Consider the following 26,209-nt stretch of genomic DNA (forward strand, 5'->3'; position numbering starts at 1 on the left):
CTGTTTTCTTAAACTAAAATTTTGTTAAATTTGTTTTGATTAATAAAAATATCAGAAAACCTTTAAAATAAAGGTTGTTTAGGAACAATTCATTAATATATATACACTGCCGTTCACAAGTTTGGGGTCGCTAAGATTTTTTATGTTTTTAAAAGAGTCTCTTCTGCTCACCAAAGCTGTGTTTATTTGATTAAAAATACAGTAAAAATTGTGAAATATTATTCCAGTGTAAATCAGCTGTTTTCTATGTGAATATATAGTAAAGGGTAATTTATTCCTGTGATCAAAGCTGAATTTTCAGCATCATTACTCCAGTCTTCAGTGTCACATGATCCTTCAGAAATCATTCTAATATGATGATCAAGAAACATTTATGATTATTATCAGTGTTGAAAACAGTTCAGATTTCTGTGGAAACCGTCATACATTTTATTTCTCAGGATTCTTTGATGAATAGAAAGTTACAAAAGAACAACATTTATTTGAAATAGAATCTTTTATAACATTATAAATGTCTTTACTGTCACTTTTGATCAATTTAATGTGTCCTTGATGAATACAAGTATTAATTTCTTTAACTTCTTTCCAAAAAAAAATAAAAATTCTTACTGACCCCAAACTTGTGAACGGTAGTGTGTATATATATATATATATATATATATATATATACACACACTCACCTAAAGGATTATTAGGAACACCATACTAATACTGTGTTTGACCCCCTTTCGCCTTCAGAACTGCCTTAATTCTACGTGGCATTGATTCAACAAGGTGCTGAAAGCATTCTTTAGAAATGTTGGCCCATATTGATAGGATAGCATCTTGCAGTTGATGGAGATTTGTGGGATGCACATCCAGGGCACGAAGCTCCCATTCCACCACATCCCAAAGATGCTCTATTGGGTTGAGATCTGGTGACTGTGGGGGCCATTTTAGTACAGTGAACTCATTGCCATGTTCAAGAAACCAATTTAAAATGATTCGAGCTTTGTGACATGGTGCATTATCCTGCTGGAAGTAGCCATCAGAGGATGGGTACATGGTGGTCATAAAGGGATGGACATGGTCAGAAACAATGCTCAGGTAGGACGTGGCATTTAAACGATACCCAATTGGTCCTAAGGGGCCTAAAGTGTGCCAAGAAAACATCCCCCACACCATTACACCACCACCACCAGCCTGCACAGTGGTAACAAGGCATGATGGATCCATGTTCTCATTCTGTTTATGCCAAATTCTGACTCAACAGAAATCGAGACTCATCAGACCAGGCAACATTTTTCCAGTCTTCAACTGTCCAATTTTGGTGAGCTCGTGCAAATTGTAGCCTCTTTTTCCTATTTGTAGTGGAGATGAGTGGTACCCGGTGGGGTCTTCTCTTCTGCTGTTGTAGCCCATCCGCCTCAAGGTTGTGCGTGTTGTGGCTTCACAAATGCTTTGCTGCATACCTCGGTTGTAACGAGTGGTTATTTCAGTCAAAGTTGCTCTTCTATCAGCTTGAATCAGTCGGCCCATTCTCCTCTGACCTCTAGCATCAACAAGGCATTTTCGCCCACAGGACTGCCGCATACTGGATGTTTTTCCCTTTTCACACCATTGTTTGTAAACCCTAGAAATGGTTGTGCGTGAAAATCCCAGTAACTGAGCAGATTGTGAAATACTCAGACCGGCCCGTCTGGCACCAACAACCATGCCACGCTCAAAATTGCTTAAATCACCTTTCTTTCCCATTCTGACATTCAGTTTGGAGTTCAGGAGATTGTCTTGACCAGGACCACACCCCTAAATGCATTGAAGCAACTGCCATGTGATTGGTTGATTAGATAATTGCATTAATGAGAAATTGAACAGGTGTTCCTAATAATCCTTTAGGTGAGTGTATATATATATATTTAAATATTATGTTCACACATTGTGTATTTTAGCATTTTAATTCATATAACTTAATTTAAATCCTGAGGACTCCTATTTGAAACCAGTTTAAAATATTATAAGATACACCTCCTATCTTAAACCTCTACCATAATTAAGCTTATTAAAATTCTCGTATTGTTTCTCTTTTCTCTACTTTTCTTCATAGTTACTTTCTTCTATTACTGTAGATTACTTTCAATGAATACAGAGTGTTAGGAAAATACTTGCCTGTTTCCTGTTAAAACTCCCATTTTGATTTTAATGAATTGTGACCCTGGACCACAAAACCAGTCACAAGGGTCAATTTCTTAAAATTGAGATTAATACATCATCTGAAATCTGAATAAATAAGCTTTCCATTGATGTATAGTTTGTTAGGATAGGACAATATTTGGTCGAGATACAACTATGTGAAAATCTAGAATCTGAGGGTGCAATTTTTCTTTTGAAAATTAAAAAAAAAGAAAAAACGATTTATGTTCATGATTTTGCTGCATCCACTCACTTTAAAAAAATATATATATTTACAGTAGGAAATTTACAAAATATATTCATAGAATATGATCTTTACTTAATATCCTAATGATTTTTGGCATAAAAGAAAAATCGATAATTTTGACCCATACAATGTATTGTTGGCTGTTGCCACAAATATACCCGTGTGACTGGTTTTGCTATTTGCAAAAGATAAGATGTGTTACAGTGTATGCCTGTGTACATTTTACAATGTAAAGATGTGCTGTTAAGTGTGTTTTATCTGCACATTATGTAAAGCTAAAATGTGAATCTTTCTAGCAATCATATGACATTTTTTTCTACATAGCACTTCCCATCCAACAATAACAAAACCTTTGTTAAAAATCAGTCTTTGTTTAGAGTATAAAAAGATTAGGGTGCTACAGAACCAGAGAGAGCTCAGGGAATACTTTCTCATTTAGACGCATTTCATTTTTGTAGCCTCCTCTCCCTTTGGATATACACTGGCCCTCTGTTTACATATTCAGAGGAGATGCATATTCTGGACCTCATCTGCTATAATTAAGTCAGTGTCTGCCTGTCATAGCATACTATCTGAGGGGAATTTGAAAATCAGCCTGTTAACATGTTTCACTAACCAGTGTACTTAACTCCTTTCCCCCCTGTGGGAAACATCAAGTGACCTCAAAGAAAGGAAGAGAGAAGGAGAGGGAATTTAATAATCAAAGCAGCATCGACTGGTTTCTTGAGCATGAGACCACTGAAGTGGGACTAATACTGCCCACCACAAAGGCTCTGGCCGGTCTGCTTTTTCCCGTTATGTTAATTAATCATATGTCGAATTAGCATGTGCAATGCACTCTCATGAACTCACACACAGTCAGACGGCAAGAATGACTACATCAGTGATGTATTTTTCCATGATGTATTTGGAGACATGTCAGTGTTCATTAAAATATAAGATATAACTATGACCAAGAAAAGAGAACTAAAGTCAAATTTAAAAGAAATTTATTAAGTAGCCTTTCAGAAATAAAAGCACAACAAACAGATCTAGAATTTGCATTAAAGCGGTGTATGCTTAAAGGGATACTCCATCCAAAAATAAAAATTATTAGATGTATATGACTAACTTTCTTCTGTGGAACACAAACAGAGATTTAAATGCAAGCTGATGAGTCCCTCAAAGTTGATGGCTCAAAAACCATGCAAAACTAACACAATGCTAATCCATACAATGGCAGAGGATGGATCGATGTCCTCTGAAGCAAAGCGATAAATGTGTGTGTAAAAAAAAATGACTTTTTTCAACTTTTACACTATAAATCATTTCAGAAGATACTGATTTATCCACTGGGGTCGTATGGATTACAGTCGTGTTTGTTTTGTGTAGGTTTTGAAGCGTCAACTTTGAGGGACCCATTCACTTGCATTATATGGCCTCAGAGAGATTGATTATTTTCTAAAAATCTCCATATTTGGTCCACAGAAGAAAGTCATTTACATCTGGGAAGGCATGAGGGTGCGTAAATCGTGAGAGAATAAAAAAATTTAGGTGGAGTATCCCTCTAACAGTGCTTATAGAGGATTAGCCCTCATATGTTTCTCGGTTAGACAGGACTTTGGGTAGTCAGGCCACTAGCCTACTCTCCAGTGACTCAAACACGGTGTGTGCGTCCTGGTCAGCATTGATATACACTGCCTGTGGGTAAAAGGCCTGCAGGTCCACTGCATGGCTCTTGTAATCCTTAAGCCTTTTTAGCAGCCGTGCCTCTGAATTCCTCGGGTCAAACCGAAGCCGGGCCTGCACTTCTGGACCAGGGGCGGGTTTATACACGGTGTGATACCTGCAGAGTTCAAACGCAACATTCAGAACGCATTTATGTTTTTAGTTGAACCTGAAGGAATGGTTTCTTTGCCTACAAATTTACAATTTGCTAAGCAGAAGGTCCTTCTCACCATTCTCCAGTCACAGGATCCACACTCCTAAGTGTTACCCTCTCGATAGCAATGTCATCAGTCATCTCCAGGAAGAAGACCCTAGAGGGGACAGAGGCAGAGATCATGTGGAAGTCTGTCATGATATCTGTTATTCTCTCAAATTGCTTGAGTAAAGATATTGCTTGGTAAAAATATGATATACCACACACACAAAAGGCACCATGGTCTAATAAAGACTGAGACAATTTCATTGAAATATAATGAAAGACAAAAACCTACAAATAAGCTTGGGAACTGGATCCATTAAAGAGAGAGAGAGAGAAAGAGAGAGAAAGAGAGAGAGGGGGGGGGGGGGGGGGGTGCGATCAGTGTAGTCCAATAATAGAACAATGATTTTTAATGAATCAAAAAAGAATTTAATCAGTATAATCTGACTTTTTGTTTTTAGAAAATCAACCAATCTTAGCTTAACTAACCGTGAGACCAGTCATACAGTTAAAGATAAGCATTATGCGTTTTGTCAGTGGTATTTTATAATATAAATGAATGCAATATTCTACAAAAACAGCCAAAAGAGTGGTAATTAAAAGTCTGTGTAAACATACACTATTTTTCAAAGGACTGGCATTAATAAGACTTATTTCTTTGTAAGAAATGAATACATCTATTCAGCATTAAATTGATCAAAAGTGCCAGTAAAGACTTTTATAATGTTACAAAAGATTTTTGTTTCAAATAAATTCAGTTCCTTTAAACATTCTATTCATCGAAGAATCCGGAAAAAGTGAACCACGATTTCCACAAAATAATAAGCAGCACTACTGCTTTAATAATAAGAAGAAAAGTTTCTTAAGTAGCAAATCAGCATATTAGAATGATTTCTGACAATTTAGCTTTGCCATCACAGAAATAAATTACATTTTAAAATATATTAAAATAAATGCAGCCTTGTTGAGCTTAAGAGACTTCAAAATCATTTCAAAAACATGAAAAAAAACGTTCAAACCCCAAACTTTCGAACAGCTGCGTATCTTTAGCAGAACCAGAATTGTAAGAGCAACTGGAATCGTCAAACTCATTATGATTCTCAAAATGTCTTCAGAAATCATAACATGTCATGCGAAAACCATATCAATCCATTATTCTATTACATATAGACTCCATCTAGCATTCAAAGAGAAATCATCATAATGTGCTAGTATTAGAGCTAAATAAATGATGAAGAAAATAATGGAAAACAGGGATACTCTCCTGGGTCATGAGAGGACTTAAACAGAGGAATGTTAGGGTTTCTACCCAGGGGTCATTGTGTTTTGACATTGTCCAGACACAAAGTGGGCCTAATGGTGTGGTCAGGTGGGGGGGGGGGGTTACATGCCAGTCTTATCCCAAATGATTTAATCCAAGCCTCCAGAGGACAGGAACCTCACAGCCTCGTCCACATTATTTAATCTTTAGCCACCTAAACATTTTACACAGACTGAGATTGTGGTGAGATGCGATTTTGGACCAATTCAAGCTATAGATAAAGACAAACAGGAATTGTACATCATAAGGCCTCCTTTTCAACCAAAAGGGGTTGAGAAACTAAGGAAAAAGGGAGAAAGAGATCTAAGTTGGTGCTTTTGATAAAATATTTAAATGTCTTTGTGATCCTGGCTCTCAGTACCACTGTGAACCACGGGGCCATCTGAAATGGACAAAGGAGACATGGTGCTTTAACTGACTATTAGTCTGGACTGAAAATGCTAGATACTTGAAGTGTTTAAGAGCCATAATAATGTGTGTGTGTGTGTGTGTGTGTGTGTAGGTTTAATCATTTCAGAAAAAGGTTTCTCTCAATTTTTAATGAATATTTGTCTTAAAAAAGAAATAATAACTACTCTGCAAAGCTATTAGAATTAATATTTATGCTTCCTCATGAAATATTTATAAATCTGGAGGAGCAAAAGGATGGTGCGTTGTGTCTGGGGCTGGAGGATGGGAGGGTGGGGGCTTGTGTTCGTCTTTCTTCTCATTCCCCCCACTTTTTATGTGGGGGGAGCTGTACAAGATGAATTGATTTACATTAGATGTTTCTTAGATGACAGCTTGAGATCCTCTAACAAATGACTGACTAAAACAAGGCAGAGAACAAGAGCCTGACAGTCCTCAGCTGCTACAAATGATCCTGAATCTAGTCTTAGCATATCCTCCCGTCAGTACGTGTGTGTGCGCGAATGTGGTTTCTATTCTTCCACTGGTATACGGTATACATTAAGTAGATGGTGGTAACCTTTGACCCTTTTGTTCTTCAGTTTACTCGCTGAGCTGAAGTGATCCAAGAAGGTCTCTGTCTATCCGATCTCTCGGAGCGCTGCCGCTCCCGTCGGCCCCTCTGCCTGCCTTTCTATCTCTCCAAATTAAGAAATTAATGAGGGAAAGATTCTTTACAGGTGGCCACGGCAATGTTTACCACTGATTAAATTGTAATGCTGCCCCTGCTGTATAATTGATAAGCCAATCAGAGGAAGTGTTGCTTGATTTGATGGGGAGAGGACACATGAAATACGTTTTACTAATAGAGAGCTAGAGCTCGGTGCAAGTGGAAAGACAGAGAACGAGAGAGAGAGGGAGAGAGAGAGAGAGAGAGAGAGAGAGAGAGGGCAGGGCAAGGCAAGGACGGGACGAGAGCAGGTAAATGGGCCAGACTCTTAGATTACATGGCTAATTGCTCTTCTTTATCTACCTGTCACAGGTAGCCATGCATATTTCAGAACTTCCAAAGACTCTGATTGTTTGCAAGTGTGTCAAGGCTGTAAGAGGCTGATGACTAGCCAAACTGGAGAGTAGTTAAAGACTGGTAGGAGGGGTGGGAGTGAGACCAGAAAAACTAACGAAGTAAAAATGACCTGCTGTACAGTCTGAGAATGATCATGTATGAAGGGTTTGGACATGGGTCCAAAGAGAAGCTCAGGTATATGCTACCTTTCCTTGAAAATGAAAATGAATAAGGGCGGTCAAACTTTATGACAACATAAGCCCCATAAAATTGATCCATATGGCCTGTGTTCTATATTTCAGGTCTTTTGAAGTCAAACAATAATTTTGTGAAACAGACCAAAGAGTAGAATTCAAGAACCGGATCAGTTTGATTCATGAATGAATCATTGAGACATGTTTATTGAACTGGATCAAATGATTCACTGAAAGGATCTGAATTAAAAGAATGATGAATCAGACATTCCTATTCACTCATGACTAGGGCAGATGTCATGATTTGCAAAGGATACATTTTTTTTGTTCCTCACGGAAATCTACTGCGCAGCTTCAGAAGTTTTGAAATGTAGCTGTAAAGACCCATTTATAATACTTTTATGGTACTTTTTGTCATTTCAATTTCATTATATGAAAAAAGTGGCCAAGATATTTACCTAAAAAGTCATATAAGTTTGGAATGATGACAGAATTGTAATCTTTTGAAATTAATCTGTATCCAGTGAACCAGTGGTTCTCAACCAGGCCTCAGCAAACTTCCAAGGGGGCCTCAAGAATTAAATGAATTAGAATTATTTTAAATAAGAGAAAACAAGCATTAAAATATGCTCATTTTAAATAGCTTAATTATTGTAATTAGCCTAATTTCAAAATTGTAATTTCTAGACCTGGAAATGAACAAAATCTTATTACTCCATGGGCATTTTTAATGATGAATATACATTTGTATAGTTATTTTCAAGATCTAAAATATTTTATCGTTAAAAATTGGGAGTAAAAATAATATTTTATTTTAGAAATCCTTATCCAGTAAATCACAAATCTTCAGGAAAAATCTTCAAAAAAAGGCCTTAAAATATTGTCAAAAGGTTGAATACCACTGCCTCAAACGTTGCTGTACATAACAATAGATAATTATTTTAGATTTCCTTCTTAACAAAGTGTCATACATCCATGGCTAACATGGTGACTGATCAGCTTTTGAAAGAGGATCGGATGATTGCGGCATGAGAAACCAGAGCAAAGGCATCTTCATTTATCTGATGAGGTAACTTCATTAGCGAGCGTCCTTTTTCCTTTTCTTCCTCTTTCGTCTTTCATGGATCAAGTAACTTCCTTTACATGACAAAAGACTATGCCACTAACTGGAACAGACAGCCACTACTCTGGATCGCCTGCAACTACAACTTCAGCAAGGCAAACAGGTCATTACTGTATGTATATTTAAACAACACAAAACAAAATACAATAAAACCAGAGCAGGTTTTATTCTGGGTTAGAGATCGCAAACCAAAACTGGACCAGTCAGTTGTGAGCAAAGTGATACATGTCTGATGCAATAAAGCCACTACCCCGTATCTCTTGCTTCAAATTATAGCAGTTTATAGTGACAAAAGTACCTATCTTTTGCTGCTAATTATTTATATACATATATTTACATGAATTGACAAATAATATTGAACTTTGCATTTAAATAAATATAATAATATACATATAATTACAAGCTTCAAAACTGTACATATAAAGCTTTTAAACTGATTAAGCTTACGTGTTTCCTTTTTAGCTCTTTTTGAGCCTATATAAATTCTTATTATTTAAATTCAGTTGATTCACTAGCATTGATAGAGTCAGATATATTCTTTCAGCTCCTTATCAAACTTCCGCTGCAGCAGCAGTGTTTATTCCTGCCTTGTAAATGCATTTAAAATTCATAATATATTTCATAACGAACTCTTAATCTTCATCAGAGAAGTGAATTGCACCGGCTCTCTCTTGAGAAGTCAATCAAACTGATGCTCTCCATGTTCCGTGTGATTGGCTGTTCGCTGCACGTCACACTTTCAGGTGCTCGCGCTCCACAATTAATCACGAACTCTGGATCAAACCCTGAGTTGACAGAGAAATGTTTATATCGAGCGTTGTGAGCCCACTGAACTTGATCTAAACCAGGTTGGATTTGAATGGTATTGTCAACTCTAAACCTACTCTGAAACTGCTACTTCATGCAACAGGCCTCTGGAGTCACACAAACAACATTGTCTTGGCACTTATCGCAGGCAGCGACTCTCTGTTAATGGAGCCCTTTCAGGAAATGGGTAAAGGGATCCACTCTGTCCCCTCTCTCTTCTGCCAGTGACACCTATTAAATGCCCATGCCCTGGCACTGCTCCAGGAGGAGCTGACTTATTCATCCTCACTAAAGCCTGGTAACCAGAGAGCTGTTAATTAATAAAGCTGTCAGGTACAGCGCCGCCATCGGGCCATCATTGGCCCATCTGAAACATTATCTCCCCATTGTTTCAGGGCCAGGCTAACCGCGGCCCTTCGAATCAATTACGCTAATGCTATGTAAATGAGGTCTCCTGCCATTAGCCCAAACAACAGGGGCTGTTAATGGAGGAAATAAGGCCTTGCTATGCTGAAGCGGCAAGGGAAGTGGACACCATGTCTGCTTGCTGACATCTGGGATCAAATCTTTATAGCAGAGAGCTTATAAAAACGTAGTAAATATGATGAGAAATCATGATTAGAAACAGCAGGACATGAGAACAGGTTGAAAAGGGGGCCCTGCAGTGAACAAGTAGATTTGTACTAATGTTACTGCCCGTGTTTGGTGTAACGCATTACAAGTAACTCGTTACTTATGTAATCAGATTACTTTTTTTCAAGTAACTGGTAAAATAACGGATTACTTTTAAAGTCCCCCTGTGGTGAAAATCAAGCTTTTAATGTTGTTTATATGTCTATATGGTGTTTTTAATGTGCTTTAAGACAAACCATGTTCAAATTTAAAAGTCAACACCATTGCTGACTATTTTCTCCTTAAAACTGCAGTGATCTAAAGACCCTCTCAAAAAATGCGGTTTGAAATCGCTGGTGTTTCTGACGTCACAAACTACCTTGTAACCAATCACGTCAACGAGTGGATCTTTGAGCTGGTTTGAGTGAGTGGAGGCTGGGCTAATTTGCATATTCATAGAACCGCATATACAAATGAGGCAAGGGTGTAGAGTTACATTCAAGCTATTTTAAGGCATGACATTTTCTTTCAAGGAAAAAACTATTAAATATGGTGATCAAAGATTATTGACTACAGGGGGATTTCAATTTACAACAAAATATCTGATTTACTTTTTCAAATAAGTAAAGCAAGTTACTTTGTTTTCCTATTTATTGACTGACAACCCTTCTGTCCTCAAGTTGAGAGAAATCGTGAGTAAATTGATGGTTATTGTAGTTCTAGACTAAATGTCAGTATTTCCTCATCTCACTGGCAAAAAAAAAAAAAACGATTCAGAAATCCTCAAAATGAATAAAATCAGTGAAATGCTAAATCAGAATACTATGCAAACCTCCAATAATTAAATATGTTAAATAAAACAAATATTTTATGCATTTAATCTCACTTTATTGACCAATGTACTTGCTGCTGACCTTCAATTCAGTTAAACAGAGAGGATTGTTTGAGCTGCGTCCTCTACTGTACACACGTGAATTTGCATTTCCTTCAGCCTTATTATTTACATTTTGACCAAAATATAGACCTTAAAATAAAGAACATTTGCCCAAAAATATAACTTTTTTGTTATAAAAACAAACAAACAAACAAGCCTATCCCAGGTGATAAAAAGTAACGCAAAAGTAATGTAACGCATTACTTTTCTTTAAAAGAAAGCAATTTTCTAAGTAAAGCAATTAGTTACTTTTTAAGAGAGTAACGCAATATCGTAATGCATTACTTTTCAAAGTAACTTTCCCCAACACTGGTTACTGCACAGATTTGTGCTCCTGCTCTTGTTTCTGTGTCAAAGGAGACAGAATTGGGACACGTTATTTTCACTGATGACCTAACCCTCAAAGTGAGCTCTCTAATGAGGGGACACACACAGAGGACAGGTTGTATAATCTAAGTGCCATCAGATCCTCCAGGGCAGTTGAGTTAAGGGTAATCTGAGAGGGCAATCTGAGCCCTGCAGTTACACTCACTATTTAGGATAGCTGAGGAGATGCAAATCACAAATAATAACCAGAAAATTCACAGTGCAGTTTCTAAAATTCTCTAGTGTTTTGTTTTCATTAGCTAAACACCAATGTTTACATCTATGTCTGTCACTGGTCTAAAGTGTTTGACAGGTCAATGAATGGGAATACAGCAGATAGATGATGCGTAGGTTGAAATCGATACAGGAATGGAAAGATGAATTGAATGTAAAAAAAGTGGTTCTCAAAGTATGGCACATCCCCTTGCTCTCAAATATAGTGCACTTCCTTAATTTCAAAAATGCCATGCATGCCCATTGTGATATATACTACCATTAAAAAAGTTGGTAAGATACATAAAAAAAAAAAAAAATTAAAACTTTTATTCAGCAAGGACTGATCATTGTAATTGTAACAATAATTACATTGTTATGAAAAAGTTATATTTCAAATAAATGCTGTTCTTTTGACCGTTCTATTTCAAAAGATATTCATCGAAGGATACACAAGAAAAAAAAGAGCCTTTTATGGCATGGCAGTTAAAATGCTGAGTTTCAATATTTATAGACATTTAAATCAGTTTATAGTGACTGATATACCTGTTTGGTAGGAAATTAGACTCTTGGAGTTTTTCTGCCTGCTCCACATCTTGAGGAAATCCATGGAGCACCCAGCCTCGTGTGGTACAGTCCATCCTGCTCAGTCTCTCTTTAAGGATCCGCAGGACTATACTGGATGGCACTGTATGGATTAAACATAAATACAGCGATATTACGATACAGTTATCATCTATTTATACATTGTTGTGTTTTTTCCTAATTACATGACAGAAATACACCAATGCAAACAGTAGAAGAGAAATCTCATTAAGGCAAACTTCGAGAACCAAGAGGTTCAGACTTGCTATGTCCTTTGAATGACACTCGTCCTATATACTGTAAACACGGTGTTCAGATGGGGTTACCCCACGAGACACGCACACAAACACACCTGCTTAGCATTTTGTTTGAAATACTGCATACGTTCCTCCCTGTAGGATGTGAGATCACAGTGTTATAGATCTAACGGACGTGAGAAAGGCCTTTCATTTGTTTACTTTTTTCCAGGTACTATGAAGAAGACTTTATAGAAAAAGAAAAAAACAGTACGAGAACTTTTTGAAATGTGAAAGTTGTTGATATAGGATGCCGTTTTAAGGGTTTAAAACCCCAAATCAACAGTAAAGTTGATCTGATTAAAAAACACATGGGCAGAGGCGGACAGAAAAAGGAAATGAATATTTCACTTAAACTGTGTGGAGGCCATCCAGAGCGCTGGAGCGCCCCATTAAGAGGATTAAATTAAAAGAGATGGTCTGAGCAGAACTGAAACAACATCATCTCCATACAAAGCATCAGTGATCTCATCATCAAGCGGTATTGTCAAGGACGTGCCTTTTGTTTGCATCTGTATCAAATCAAGGCGGTTTATTCAGATGTGAGGTGATAAATAATTAGCAGACACGGTGTCATTTAAATTCATGTATGTACATTTTGTCTTTTGAAGATATTTCACGGGTCCCTCTCAGAGTACAAAAGCAGTCAACTGCTGGCTGACAGGCAACACGAGCGAATTGTTTAAGGGGATGATGGCACCTCTTAAAACTGACGGACAGTGCGGTAAAGAAGGGTAGCGTTTGTAATGCAGCGGGAAAACTAATGAGAGTGGCGGAGGACAAACAAATAATGAGGGTAAAGAGAAAATAGAACAGCATTCTTTAAGGAACGCAAGCTGGCACCCAGGGGGGTCCCTGCAGCTGGTGAAAAATTAAAGTCGACGGTTTCAAACTGTCCAATTTCCACATCAAACACGCACAGCCTCTTGCCTATCTCTGCAGCCCTGCTTCAAACATCAGGCAGCCTGGAGAGGCTTCCTCTTCTTTCTTTCTTTCCTCTTCTTCACTTCTGCTAAGACTATTTTTTTTTTTTTTTTGGTTTGCTTAATAATCTGGCTTCTCAAATCCCAGAAGCACTGAACTGGTTACACTAGCCACCATCTCTCCATCACCTAATTATACCCCTGTGAGGCCATTAATCAACTTGTAAATTATTTAGGCAAGCTCTCTGCCTCAAATACTCAGTCGCAGGAAAAGGGGGGAGAAAAGCAAAGGGAAGGCACAAAAATCCCCCTCTCCCAGGATACCGGAGCCCTGTTCAACAAGGCAATGAAATACGAGCTAACAAAACATTTACATAGCATTTCTTATGCACACATTGCTACTTCAACAAACACGCAACATGAATTTACAAACACAAGTTGCACGTGACAGACACTGCTATAGCTGAAAAGATACTTAACATGCTCTGACAGATGTGACAATCACGCATGTGTACTTATCGGAGGTAGATGGATCATTAAAAAAAACAATAAAAGTTGAGTCAACTCTCAAGACTTCAGCATGAGCCATAATAGGTTTTATTGACACAGAGTTCCATATATGAATGTATGAATTGGTGGCACTTTATAATAACTTTCATTAATAAATCACAAACATTGTATCACGCTTAATAGAGAATTCATGTACAAACATTTGCTCTACTGTGAATGTTAATATGTTTCAAAGTTTTAATGTAATGTTGAAATGTGTTTCAATGTACATGAACTATAAAGGATCTGTTTTAATAATGTTAGTTACGGTAATTCATAAATTATAAAATGATATAATTATACATTGCAGCTGTTTTCTTCCTGTTTATAATAAATCTGCTTTGAAACAATGTTTTCTTTAATGCGCAATATAAATATACTTTTATATTATTACATTACATTGATAATGAAAGTGTTATGCAAGCTTTTAATTCACATCAAGATTGTTTTTGTAAGTGTGACGCAAGTGGTAAAACAACATCTGGCTGAATTCAGATTCAATTCTCAAACCCACACAAAACTGAATATTTCTTTTCTTTCAATAAAGTCTACCCCACTGACTTCTTTTGTGTTACACAGAAGGAAAAAAGTCAGGTTTGGACCACCACGAGCTTAAGGTGAGTAAATGATGACAGAAAGTTCATTTTTGGGTGAACTATTGATTTAAGGCTAAGGATGTGAAATAAAGACATGACATGGTGCTTATCTAGGCTATACAAGTTTGAATCGGGCTTGCATCATTCCCAGTCCCAATCTCCATCTTCTCCCCATGTTTTAATGTCTTCTCTGTACTATCCCTATCGATGAAAAGGCTATGGATTTATAGAAAATAAAAAATAACACACACACACACACACACACACACAAATGCACGCTTACATTCTGTGCTTTGCATCCCTTGAGAATCTTTATTAAATTAATGAAAACTTGCTCAAGGCGAGTAACTTGGGCCAGAGCGGTGATAAAGGCAGTGATTGGCAGTCCCAATGGCTGAATGCATTCTCTGAGGGGTGGGACTATATATGTATATATATTTACTTATGGTCTCTGAGGGATTTAGAACAGAGAGGTGTTGGGCAGACACAGAGCGTGTGAGATGAGAAGGGAATAACAATGATGAGGATGAATGAAAGGTCACAGAAAGTCAAGACAACTAGAGCATTATGGTGTATAACTATAGAAAAAAATGGTTGTCTTACAGTAGATGCAAAACCTATAGGGTAAGAAGCCAGCAAGTACATCCGGAAAGTAACCAAACATTTATATGATAAGATTTGCACTACAATTATCATAAACCAATATCATATATGTGAATATGTAAAAATATCACAACATGTTCACTGAGCAGACTATTCTGACTATGAGGTGTGTGAGTGGGGGGGTCCAATTATCTGGTCAAAAGCAGGAAACAGAACTCTGCATCTTACAGACTGGGGTTTGACTTGTTCTGTGTGATTGACCCATTTGGCAGTAGGTGTAGAGGAGGTAAGGAGACATACCTTGCTGTTCTGACTCCAGGTAGGGTTTAATGAGCTCCCCCATATGGTTCTCATCAGCTGACACAGCCTTCAGAAACTCACCGCAACAAACTACAGCAACAGAGATATGGGAAAGAACAGAAGAAAGTAAACAATAATAATAATACTTTTAAATGAACAATATACTACTATGACAATGGTTCACTCAAAAAAATGATTTACTCACTCTCAAGTTGTTCTAAACCCTTGCACTGTTATTTTTTTCCTTGCATCCAGATTCAAAAATGGTGCATTATTTTTGGTGTGTTTTTGTGTCCTTTTTGGAGCTTGATCACTATAAACTGTCAATGTATGGAAAGAGCTGCGTAATGATTCTTTAAAAATGTCTACTTTTGTGAAAAAAAATAAAGAGCATAGAGGTTTGAATCATCAAGAGGGCGACTTTTACATAATAGGATAATACATTTTACATTTCGGGCTAAACTACCATTTTTAACTATGTTGAACCTTGCAGATGAGAGAGAGTACAGGTGAAAAGTGACGGTATTTAATACGAAATAACAGAAGATGTAGAGTTGAGGAGGAGCTTACTGTTGACAATGCCGTATTTCTGAGCAATTCTTTTTGCCTGAAGACTCTTTCCTGAACCTGGGGGTCCAAACAGCAGGATTCTGGGAGTGTAGGGTGAGGCAGAGTGACGTGGAGTACGGACATAGCTCAGCACTGCAGTATAAATACAAAATAACCATATAGGAATGAATGAGAAATTGTATGTGATATGTAACAAAGTGCAGCAATGCTTAGATAAATACATTTTCAGTGAATAAATGAAACCTATTAAAATCCATTGTTCAAGCTGAAATTTAAATGTAGCTCTCAGTGCCACTACAAATGCATTAAAGATGCACTATTGTTAAAATACATTTTTTAAATGTTTTTGTTTTTAATGATAAGCCTCTCAACAAGGCTGCATTTATTTAACCAAAATACAGCAAAAACAGCAATATTATGAACAATTATTAAATTAAATACATAATTAAAAATGTGATTTTTTCCTGTGATGGCATTATGGCAATTCTGAATTTTCATCAGCCAATACTCTAGTCTTCAGTGTCACATGATCCTTCAATAATTATTATAATATGCTGATTTGGTGCTCAAGAAACATTTATTAATACTATTATTAATATTATTATCATCAATATTGAACTCAGTTGTGCTGCTTCGTATTGTGGAAATCTTTTTTTCAGGATTCTTTGAAGAATAAGAATAGAAAGTTAAAAAGAACAGCATTTGAAATTATATGCATTACAAAACATATTTCAAACAACACAGATTAAATGTAATTTTCTTCAACCCTATGTTCACGCCGTACCATTCTTTAATACAAAACAACACAATGCAGGCACAGGTAGTCTATATTGAATGTTTAATGGAGTAAGATAATAGAGCACATTTGCGAGGCTGGTGACAGCCTATTCGCTCAGATCATAAACAGAGATTGCCACTAAACTGAATCTAAAGCCACTTGATTAATTAATCATCAGAGGCTTCCTTTCATGTCCACGGGGGCATTTGCTTGTAGTGTGACATCCACATCGAAGCCATCTGTTTGCAGTTGGGTTTCACTCACAACAATGCTGTTTGTCTGGAACCTGCGCTGAGCCGCCATTCTAATGTGCAATGATTAACAACAGCCTAATCATAACTAATGAGTTCCTCTCATCAAGCCCTTTATGCTGCTAATTGTTATACAACAACATGATAAATGCTTAATATGCGAAACATGTTAATGCGCTAAAAGGCTAAGTCAGGGGGAAACTAGCAACGTTGCAATCAAACCGCATGCTGAATTAGCACTAAACAGATTTAAGATGACAGCCTTATTGCTGTTTGCTCCTCAGTATGGGTTTATGAATGTTTTATGGCAGAGTTTATCTCAAATATTTATTTAATGTCCTCCATTTAGGCATATCAAGAAAATCAGGTGCAGTTAAGTTATTAGACATAATGGCACACTGTCCTGCGGTGTACAATTTACAAATCAAGCTCACAGCGCAAAACCATTAGGCTGGAGGATCGCTTCCTTGATAGGTACTTCAGCAGAGCATTTAGGCTTTAATACTAATGTGCCATGAGACTAAATGAGCCTTTATTTCTCACCAGATAAGCCAAATTTCTATAAGAAATCGAGAAATGGAAAGAAACCAGTCCAAAATCGGATCTGAATTTCTCCCAGCTCATGTTTATGTAGCTTGAGCTGGCAAAATATTGTAAAAGTGATAGACAGAGGTCAGTTTATAACATCTCTAAAAATGCTGCCCATAATACACAATGACTGGCAACCAGTTCCATGTATACTCATTCCTATGATAAATATGCATCTTTATAATAAAAAACTATGGTATGAATTTCACAAAATGCTGCTAACCTGCCTAATGCTACAGTCAAAGTGATGTATGCAAAGAGCGGTTTAAATATTCACTGCCTAGCTCTACCTCACGACTAAAGGAAGGGAAGTGACAAAATTATTTTGTCAAGTTGAGCGATATAATATTTAGACAGGTTGGATTCAGATGGTTTTAATGTAATTGGCGAGGACCGCGCATCCCTGCCCAGGTTCTCATGGGATAGTCTGTGCCTGCAGAGCTGCCTGAGGCAACCTCCTCAACTGGAAGAGTGCCTGACAAGCAGGTCAATCACAGCCTCTGAATGCAGCCGCTTCACTACTGACCTCCGACCAATAGGGGCGGTAGATGTCTGTTCATCGCAGTAGGTGAAATTAGTAGAAATGTTTGAAAAGCTCTAAATGTAACTCAGTGACCTACCTAAGTCTAACCTGCACACATTTTTCGAAATGCAGCCTATGTTTTGAATTCAAATGGCTTGATTAAATGAGCACCCAATGGAAAATACCACCTAAGATCAGTTTTATACCTCATACAAAGTCAGTAGCTAAACATGAAGATTTGTAAACACTAATTTAAAGTGATAGTTCAGCCAAAAATGAAAATGCTGTCATCATTTATTCACTTATATGTCGTTCCAAACCTGTATGACTCTTTTACAACATAAAATAAGATTTGAGAAAAATCTACATGTTTTATTTTTTTTGTCCATACAATGAGCAGTCAATGGTCACTAAGACAGTTTGGCTAACAAAATACAAAATTCTTCAAAATATCTTCTTTTGTGTTCCGTAAAAGAAAAACATGCAGTTTTGGAACAACATGAGGGGTGAGTAAATAACAGAATTTTCATTTTTGGTAGAAGTATCCCTTTAATGCAGATGGACGGCACTGGTACCAGAAGATGGTGAAGTTTACCTTGAGAGTAAACGTCTACATGGGGCTGGTCAGCATTGATGGTCTTCAGGCAGCTGTGGTAGGTGCGCCTCAGAGCATGAGCTTCTGTGTGGTATTTCTGCAGCTTTTTGGCTATAAGATCAGCTGGCATCAGTGTCTTGGGTGTTTCTAAACGCTGTGCAACCTCTTCACTTTCAGGCCACATGAAGGTGACGTGATATACATCTAAGACATGGAAAGAAAACATGTGGGAAAGGTCATCAGATTTGATTTATACTATGCTGAGGTAAAAGTACTGAGGGTAAAATATATATATTTTTAAACGTTTTCCAAAGCATTTATTTTGACAGCGAATGTCCTGAAAAAGATTCATAAACATGGATCATAAATAAACAAAAGGGAAAATGGCAATTATGTGGAAATGGTGCATCCGCACCATCATAAATCTGCAGGGAGCTCTGGCTTTTGTTCATTACAGCTGGGCTTTCTGAAACCCTGAGGACACACGGGCCCGATTTGGATTCGGCAAACAAGTGGAGCGCTGTCAAGGTCCACAGATATGCATTCTAACAATTGTGCATGTTAGCTGCCTGTCTCGCAGTCCCACTCTCTGAACTAAGAAATGTGTAATGATCATACAGACATTACCTCCTGAGACAGGGTCTATCCTCTTGCCCGAGCTCCTTTCAATCAGAACGACATCAGGAGCTTCCAGCATCACTGCGAGGAAAGAGTTAAAAGAAAGCACTAGAGTTTGACACATTCTCCAGGGAGTGATAGTGAGTCCCAGAGAGATATTTGGTCGGTCTCATTATCGAGTCCTGATTCAAATCTCTTGTTTTTTCAGTTGGTAACAACAAAGTGTTTGGACAACATGCCACTAACCAACATGATCTGGGGTGATGCCTGCTTCTTGTAGACATAGTGCCTCTTCTTGCGTCTTGGGAATGGCTTCCAAAACCCAGCCCTGGAAATACAATGCATGTTATGCACACTTGAAAAGGTACAAACAATTTGCTTTAAACAATACTGATGACACATAGAGTCCAACTTCGCTAGTGATAGACAATGCCGACGCATTCTGCCATTAACACAGCTGAAACCTTGCATTTTGTCTTAAATAAACACCCACACAATTCTCCTGTTTACATTTCTATAAATGCACTTGCTTTTCCCCATGGTCAGCTACTGTGCTTAAATTGTTGTTTAAAATAGTTTTCATATAAACAAAACAATATCCTGCCTGGAAAAATACTTTAAAAAACAGTAATAGGCTTTGAATGAATAATTTTATATGCATAATTCATTTAAATTGCTGCCCTGTACCAGTGTAAATAATGAATGTATAAATTGTTGTATGAATAAGGAGTAAAACTGGCCCATATGGGGTCTCATGCAGGGAGGCAAATGGAGGGTTAAATCCATAAAAACCTTGAAAATGTGCCTAATTCTCCAGCTCCTCTCCACACTTCTCACTTAGCAATAAAAATAACATAAGAAGAAAGGAAACGCATGCATATCATTCATTAGCTACAAATCCATAAAAAAATCCTCCTCTCTAATAGTCTCCTAAATCCCAAGGCTTGCTGTGCAATGGTGCGGTAAAATAAAGAACAGTCAAAGAAACCATCTCCCAAAAGTGCTTGTTAGGGGCCAACTTATTACTGCAGTGAATAATCTTAAAATAAATAAATATATGCAACAAACATTTATAGATCTAAGTATTATCAGAGGAGCTGTGGGTTTTTGCTGCTGAGTTTCGAGTGTCTGTTTGATATCAGCCTTTGTTTTTTCAGGCTTTGATCTTTAACGGCAAACCTATCCTTTGCTTCACCTGAACTCAGCGCGCAAGTTTCCTCCCACTTACTTTCCCATTAAGCATTTGATTGCCTCTGTGGCTGGGAAGCCCATGAGCAGGGCCTGACGCACAGAGTGCATGAAAGGCCTACACAATCTGACTGCCATGAATATAGGGAAAATACAGGGTGGATGTTGAGCAAACTCCAGCCTCTTGAATGACAAATGTCAGTAGTGTGGTGTCTGTTCAGTTTGTTGATGTGCAGCATTATATTTATTACAGAAATCAGGTGAAGAGCAGATTACATACCAATATGCATCTGTATGTTCAGAGGCTCGACAAGGAAACCTAGGCAGAGTCCAAACTTGCTTCGGTCAAACTACAGTACACACATACGCTCTATGCACACATTAACTCCCACACATACATCTGAACACAGCCCCACTGCGACTTGCTCCATTCCGTTTCATCCCCACATCAAAAGGGGCCGTGGTGCAGTAGCAGAGGGCTCAGACAGAGACCCCAGGACTGGAACATCTGCAGTGAGGCCAGCTATCACAGGAGGGACATGCGTGGAGCAGATGTCACCAGCCAGCCCAACAGCAGGCAAGGCAGGGGAGCAGAAGCAGCGCCCCGACATGTCACTCACAGACCCCGACACACAACAGACAGACAATATGGCAGCAGTGGCGGCTGCAAAACACTCCACTTGACTTTAACAATCAGATCTCAATTAGCTGTCCACTTATCTGTTAACCACTGATGCGCTTTAATGTTGCTCTAGTTTTAAAATCAAATAAAATGGACAAATAATAAATGGAGCTGAACCCGGGTCAAGAAATTCTTTTAACTTGATATGACATCTTTAACACAGCACTCACTGAAGAAACAGTTAGACAACAGTCAAAGCGACAAAATCGAGTGTGTGTCTATATGGAAAAGCAATTAAAAAACTACTAATGTGCACATACATATTATATAGCACACGCTACAGTTTAAGTTTAGGGTCAGTAAGTTAAGTCAGGAAGGGTGCAATAAACTGATCAAAAGTGACAGTAAAGCTATGTTACAAATGATTTCTATTGCAAACAAATGCTGTTCAACTTTTATTAAATTACATTTTAAAATAGAAAACAATATCACTGTTTTACAGTATTTTTTGCTGAGCATAAGATACTTCTTTCCATATATTTCCAAATACCGACCCCAAACTTTTGAATCATAGTGTACAATTGCCTTAAATCTTTTATTGCTGTTCAATTGAACCATATGATTATAAAACAATTTTTTGCATTGTGTGCTCTCAAAAAGTTATGAATATTTAATTTCCAAACTTTCCTTTAGATTCCTCCTTTCTCCCTCAAAATAGAATTACAGACACTATGCAAATTCAAACAGCATAACTTTATTTGGAAGCCTCATTAGGGATCCGGATGACTGTGACATGCACCCCATGATCTTTCTTTCTTTCCTTCCTTCTTTTTTTCTCATTTACTTTAGGGTCCATCTTCTTCTTTTTTTTCCAGGACTGAAAGGCACTCATTAAATTGACATTTTACTATAAATCGCTATTCATTACCTATGCTCCCTCTCCTGATTTTCCACAAGAGTACAAGTCTAAAGTTTTACAAACAGCAGCCTCATGAGAGAACGAGAGAGAAAGAATTAAGACAGCTTGAGAAGCAGTGACAGGCGGAGATGAACTAGATGACCTAGATTAGGCATGATTAACATTCATTGTTGCTTAATTTGGAAAAACAGGTAGACAAGCACACACACACACACACACACACACGCAGGCATCAGTGGCAGAGCAATTAAGCTTAGCTGTCTAGGCTCCAGTGGTTATGTGACATGTCAATCATTCCATTCTTTGGCCCATTTAAGTGTGTGCGAAGCAAAAGACCATGAGATGAAGGCTCCACATGGTGAGCCAGAGATGCTTTGTCAGGTGTCTAAATCTACAGAGGAAAAACTCTACCTCAATCCTCTGCTCATATGCAGATCAGTCAGGATGGAAAATAATTAAATAACCTGATAAATACTATCAGACAGTTTGCCTGAAGGGATAAACATCCATTACTAGATTCAAAGGAGTTGCTAATCACAAACTACTGAGATTAAAAGGTGAAAGTTAAAGGATGCCAAACGGAAAAAGTTTCGCGATGGGATTCTTGGCTGAGTAAAGCCATTTGCGGAGTTTAGCGAGGCATAAAAGGAGATGCTTTTTCGGAGTCGGGTGATTTACATATTCCTCCGTGCGGCTGCACAGAAGAAACTGACACTTCAGAAAAACACACGATCAGGGAGTCCGTGATTGATTGTGTGATTTGACTGAAAGATGAAAGGAGGAATCAAAAGGTGTGAGATCTGAGAGTAAACGTGAACGGACACCTCAGCGGTGAGGTTCTTAAGTGGCATTAGTGCTGAGATCACATGTAACTGGCAGCCGGTGAGGGGCCTGCTGGTGATGAAAGGTTTTCTCCGAGAACTCTCACCAGCAGTCTTGCATTCCCCGAGACCCATCCCAGCAGTCCTCAAGGGAGGCGGAGAAACACACGTCTAATTGTTTATCGTAGAAGGTTGAGTGTAGATAAAGAAAAAAATATGACAAATTATTTGGGCATCGCGCTTGTAAACATTACACGCAGTTCAAAACGTGGAGGTTACGTGCAAGTTCAGGATGAAAATATGTTTCTCTCACTGGCTTGTTTCATTTTTCACGTTTTAGACAGGTTGAGTAAAACACGCAGTGTTCATTTTTCTAAATTAATTACAAAAGAAATAAAAGTAAAGAAAAAGAAAAAGAAAAAGCAAGTCCTTACCCGTCGAACACAGTCGGGTTTTGAAAGGCGCCGCTGAATCAGCTTGCTCCAGACGTCTTTGGGGATCTTCTATCAGACCAACATTACCGACAATAAATCGCAGTGAGTAAATGATTTAATCAAATTCAATTATTAAACAAAACAAAAACAAATATATATATATATATATTAATAAAAAAAAAGAATTAAATGAATGACAGTCCTGTATATTAATATAATATAATAATAATAAAGATTTGAAATTAAAACAGCTCTGTACTGATGGCTGTCCAGTCAGATCATCAAATGATAATAAATAACTGACTTCAGACCAGCATTAACAATAAATCACAGTGGATAAATGTTTTAATCAAATTTAATCATTTAAAAAAATATTTAAATCAATATAGAATAGAAATTTCGAACAACTGACTGTCATTTGGGTCTCTAACATTACCTTCTAAACCTACCTGAGATATATCTGTTCTCTACTAAATGACTGTCCACCAAAACAATCCAATCATTATTAAACAAACACATTCAAACATGCTGTTGAATCTCTAATTATTTATGACATCCTCTGCTGCTTTCATCTCACTCTCCTTTGTGAATTTTATGAAAATGATAATAATTGGAATCTTTTGGATCGTTCTATTTTAAACTCAAGGCCACGGCGAGTTTAAGTGAGAGGATAATTAGAATAATTAAACCATTGGGAGGCACTTTTCCTAAGCACATCTCTCTCTTTTCTTTTAATTCTATTCAACTCCTGATTTATCGACTAACTAGCCTGCATTGCATTTGCATGATCAGACTTCAGACAAAATCAGTTCTATGTCTTTACAATACCACAGAGACCGCAATTACCGGCATCCAGAGAGTGTAGCTAATGCTGACAACATTACCTTTCCTACTTCCTACATCTAAAATGAATATAATGATCAAGGCATTCCAGACTACTTTTCCTTAAATATACTTTGCAATTAAGTAGTAATACACACAAATACATGCAGACTTCCGTGTTCTAGGCCTGCTAAAAAGGCTCATTTAGTCATAAAACTCTATGGGATGTGTTTTCAAGAGAAAGGACTGAGAAAGAGAGACCCCACCTGTTTTTTGTCTCGATACTGTGCAGTTCTGGTCAGGTCACTGTCATCCTTTAAGATATCACTAAAAGTTAAGTGAATAGCCTGTGTGTGCTCACACAACTTTTTAGCCTGCGGCAAGACAAAAGAGTACAATCTGTAGCAGGATATAAAATGTAGAAACACTGACAAAAATGAAAATATTCGGAAGTGCATGATGTGCTCCAGAACAGGTGATTCTGTAAAGATGAGTGAAGCAGTATTGGAATCTCTGAGGCCTGACGGTGTAACTACGATGCATATCTTATTTCATTTAACTCTGATGAAACTCTGACATGACAGGCCTATTTATACATTAACTTCAAGACTGAAGAAAGCACAAGCACAAAATGACAGACAAAAAACAAATAGGCCTATATGCTGAGCTATTTACAGTGAGCACAACACTTACTGTATATCACCTTAAGATATAAACAAGAAAAATATAGGCTACACTTGAATTGTTTAATTGTAGCTTAAAACAAAGTTCAATTAATTTAGCTACTCAATAGTTTTGTACTTAAAATTACTTACTATGGTTCTTTTCCCGGACGCAGGAGGACCCAATAATATGATTCTTGGCACTGAAACAAGTTTATTTGTTAAAATCAATAACCTGTCCTCAATACATTATTGATGCATGATGGCATTGATAGTTAGCTAAGTCTAATAATGTATTTCTATGTGTTTAAAAACGCAGGCAGTCATTCTATAATTATGATAACTGCCTTTTTATCTAAACAATATTAACAAGTTGGATATCCGCTGCTCCTTCAACTTCTTATAAAATATGATATTATATATGACTGCGCCATCTTGTGGTAAGGAATATATTTTTGTAAAAATGAATTGCTTTTAGAAGATAATTAAAAGAATAAATAAAAAAAATGTTAAGGATTTATCACACGTATAATTACAAGAATCTTACCATCAACACTGTCCCTTTTCAGCAAGTTAATCAGGTATTGAATGGGGTCCTCTGGCTTGTCCACCATCACATTTCTCAGTAGTGTCTGCAAACGAGTCATTTATTTGAGTGAAATTGCCTAAATGATCATAAACTTGTTAAATATTGTCTAGTAAAATGTCTATACCTGGACCAGATGAAATATGTCATGTTTCTCTGCATAAATGGCCATCTCAGGAGGGATTCTGAGGGGTCTTACAGTTGCATCCATCACTGCAGTAAGTTATACATCACAGGACACAGAAACTCACCAAAGGCTTGAAAATCTGTAAATAACTGTTTTTTTTTTTTAAAGTGCCTTGGTTCACAAAAGGATAACATTATCACCCGAGCATTTTGTCATCACTTAAGTCCAAACCTGTATGAATTTCTTTCTTCTGCTGAACACAGAAAAATATATTTTTAAGAATATAGGTAACCAAACAGTTGATGGACCCCACTGACTTAAATAAAATAGAAAATCAATTATATGGAAGTCAATGGGGTACATCATTAACTGTCTGTTTCAAAATATCTTTTGTGTTCAGCAGAAGAAAGAAATTCATACAGGTTTGTAACAACTTGAGGCTGAGTAAATTATGATTTTTGGGTGAACTAGTCAACTATTAACCCTTTAAATCTATAAAACACATCAAGAGTGTTTTATGAGGCTAAACCACTGATCTGGGCTGAGAGACTCTCATTAAATTGATTATGTAACGTTAGCGTTAAACAAACAAACTGTAGGTTTTCGGATTGACCTTTCAAAGTCAAACAGAACAAATGACTGAATATAGGTTTTCTAATGCAGCATTGCTCTTTGCTTTAACAAAATGTAAATTAAGGAATGTTACGAAAACTACGTAGGTAACGTTTTAAACTTGATTTAAAAGAACAAGATGTAGTTTACTGTTCTGTGATCGCTAAAAACATTTGATGTTACCTTGAAACGTAGCCTAGTTGTTGTTGATAGCTCGCTGTGCGCGCGCGCGCTTGTTAATGTTTGTTGCCATTGGTGACTTGGTCAGCCAATCGCCATCTCCGCCACCAGAGGGC

The 26,209-nt window shown here is 37.3% G+C and overlaps 1 protein-coding gene across 2 annotated transcripts; it reads right to left on the bottom strand.

Annotated features, from left to right (window-relative positions):
• Positions 1-3,389: 3,389 nt before the first annotated feature.
• Positions 3,390-26,199, bottom strand: ak8 (adenylate kinase 8). Of its 2 annotated transcripts, XM_084415516.1 has the most exons (14): positions 26,097-26,199; positions 25,302-25,387; positions 25,136-25,220; positions 24,742-24,791; positions 24,193-24,300; positions 23,105-23,173; positions 19,367-19,448; positions 19,130-19,201; positions 18,503-18,706; positions 15,768-15,899; positions 15,198-15,287; positions 11,892-12,033; positions 4,354-4,434; positions 3,390-4,241 (listed from the first exon to the last, which is right to left on the bottom strand). In XM_084415516.1, the coding sequence occupies exons 2-14, from the start codon at positions 25,383-25,385 to the stop codon at positions 4,025-4,027; spliced, it is 1,416 nt and encodes a 471-aa protein (XP_084271642.1). In that variant the 5' UTR covers positions 25,386-25,387; positions 26,097-26,199; the 3' UTR covers positions 3,390-4,024. The 2 variants fall into 2 exon arrangements, with proteins under 2 accessions (XP_084271642.1, XP_084271641.1); XM_084415515.1 differs by lacking the exon at positions 26,097-26,199 and having other exon boundaries at positions 25,302-25,440.
• Between the last annotated feature and the right edge of the window lie 10 nt (positions 26,200-26,209).

The sequence above is a fragment of the Rutilus rutilus genome (assembly GCF_951802725.1).
Source record: "Rutilus rutilus genome assembly, chromosome: 7".
Classification (NCBI taxonomy): Eukaryota; Metazoa; Chordata; class Actinopteri; order Cypriniformes; family Leuciscidae; genus Rutilus; species Rutilus rutilus.

Excerpts from the sequence above, each read along its gene's own strand:
- ak8 (XM_084415516.1), bottom strand. The coding sequence starts at position 25,385 with ATGGATGCAACTGTAAGACCCCTCAGAATCCCTCCTGAGATGGCCATT. Across the intron at positions 23,174-24,192 it reads AGTATCGAGACAAAAAACAG|AAGATCCCCAAAGACGTCTG; the intron begins GTGGGGTCTCTC and ends TTGGTCTGATAG. Across the intron at positions 4,435-11,891 it reads TCTAATTTCCTACCAAACAG|GGTCTTCTTCCTGGAGATGA; the intron begins GTATATCAGTCA and ends TGTCCCCTCTAG.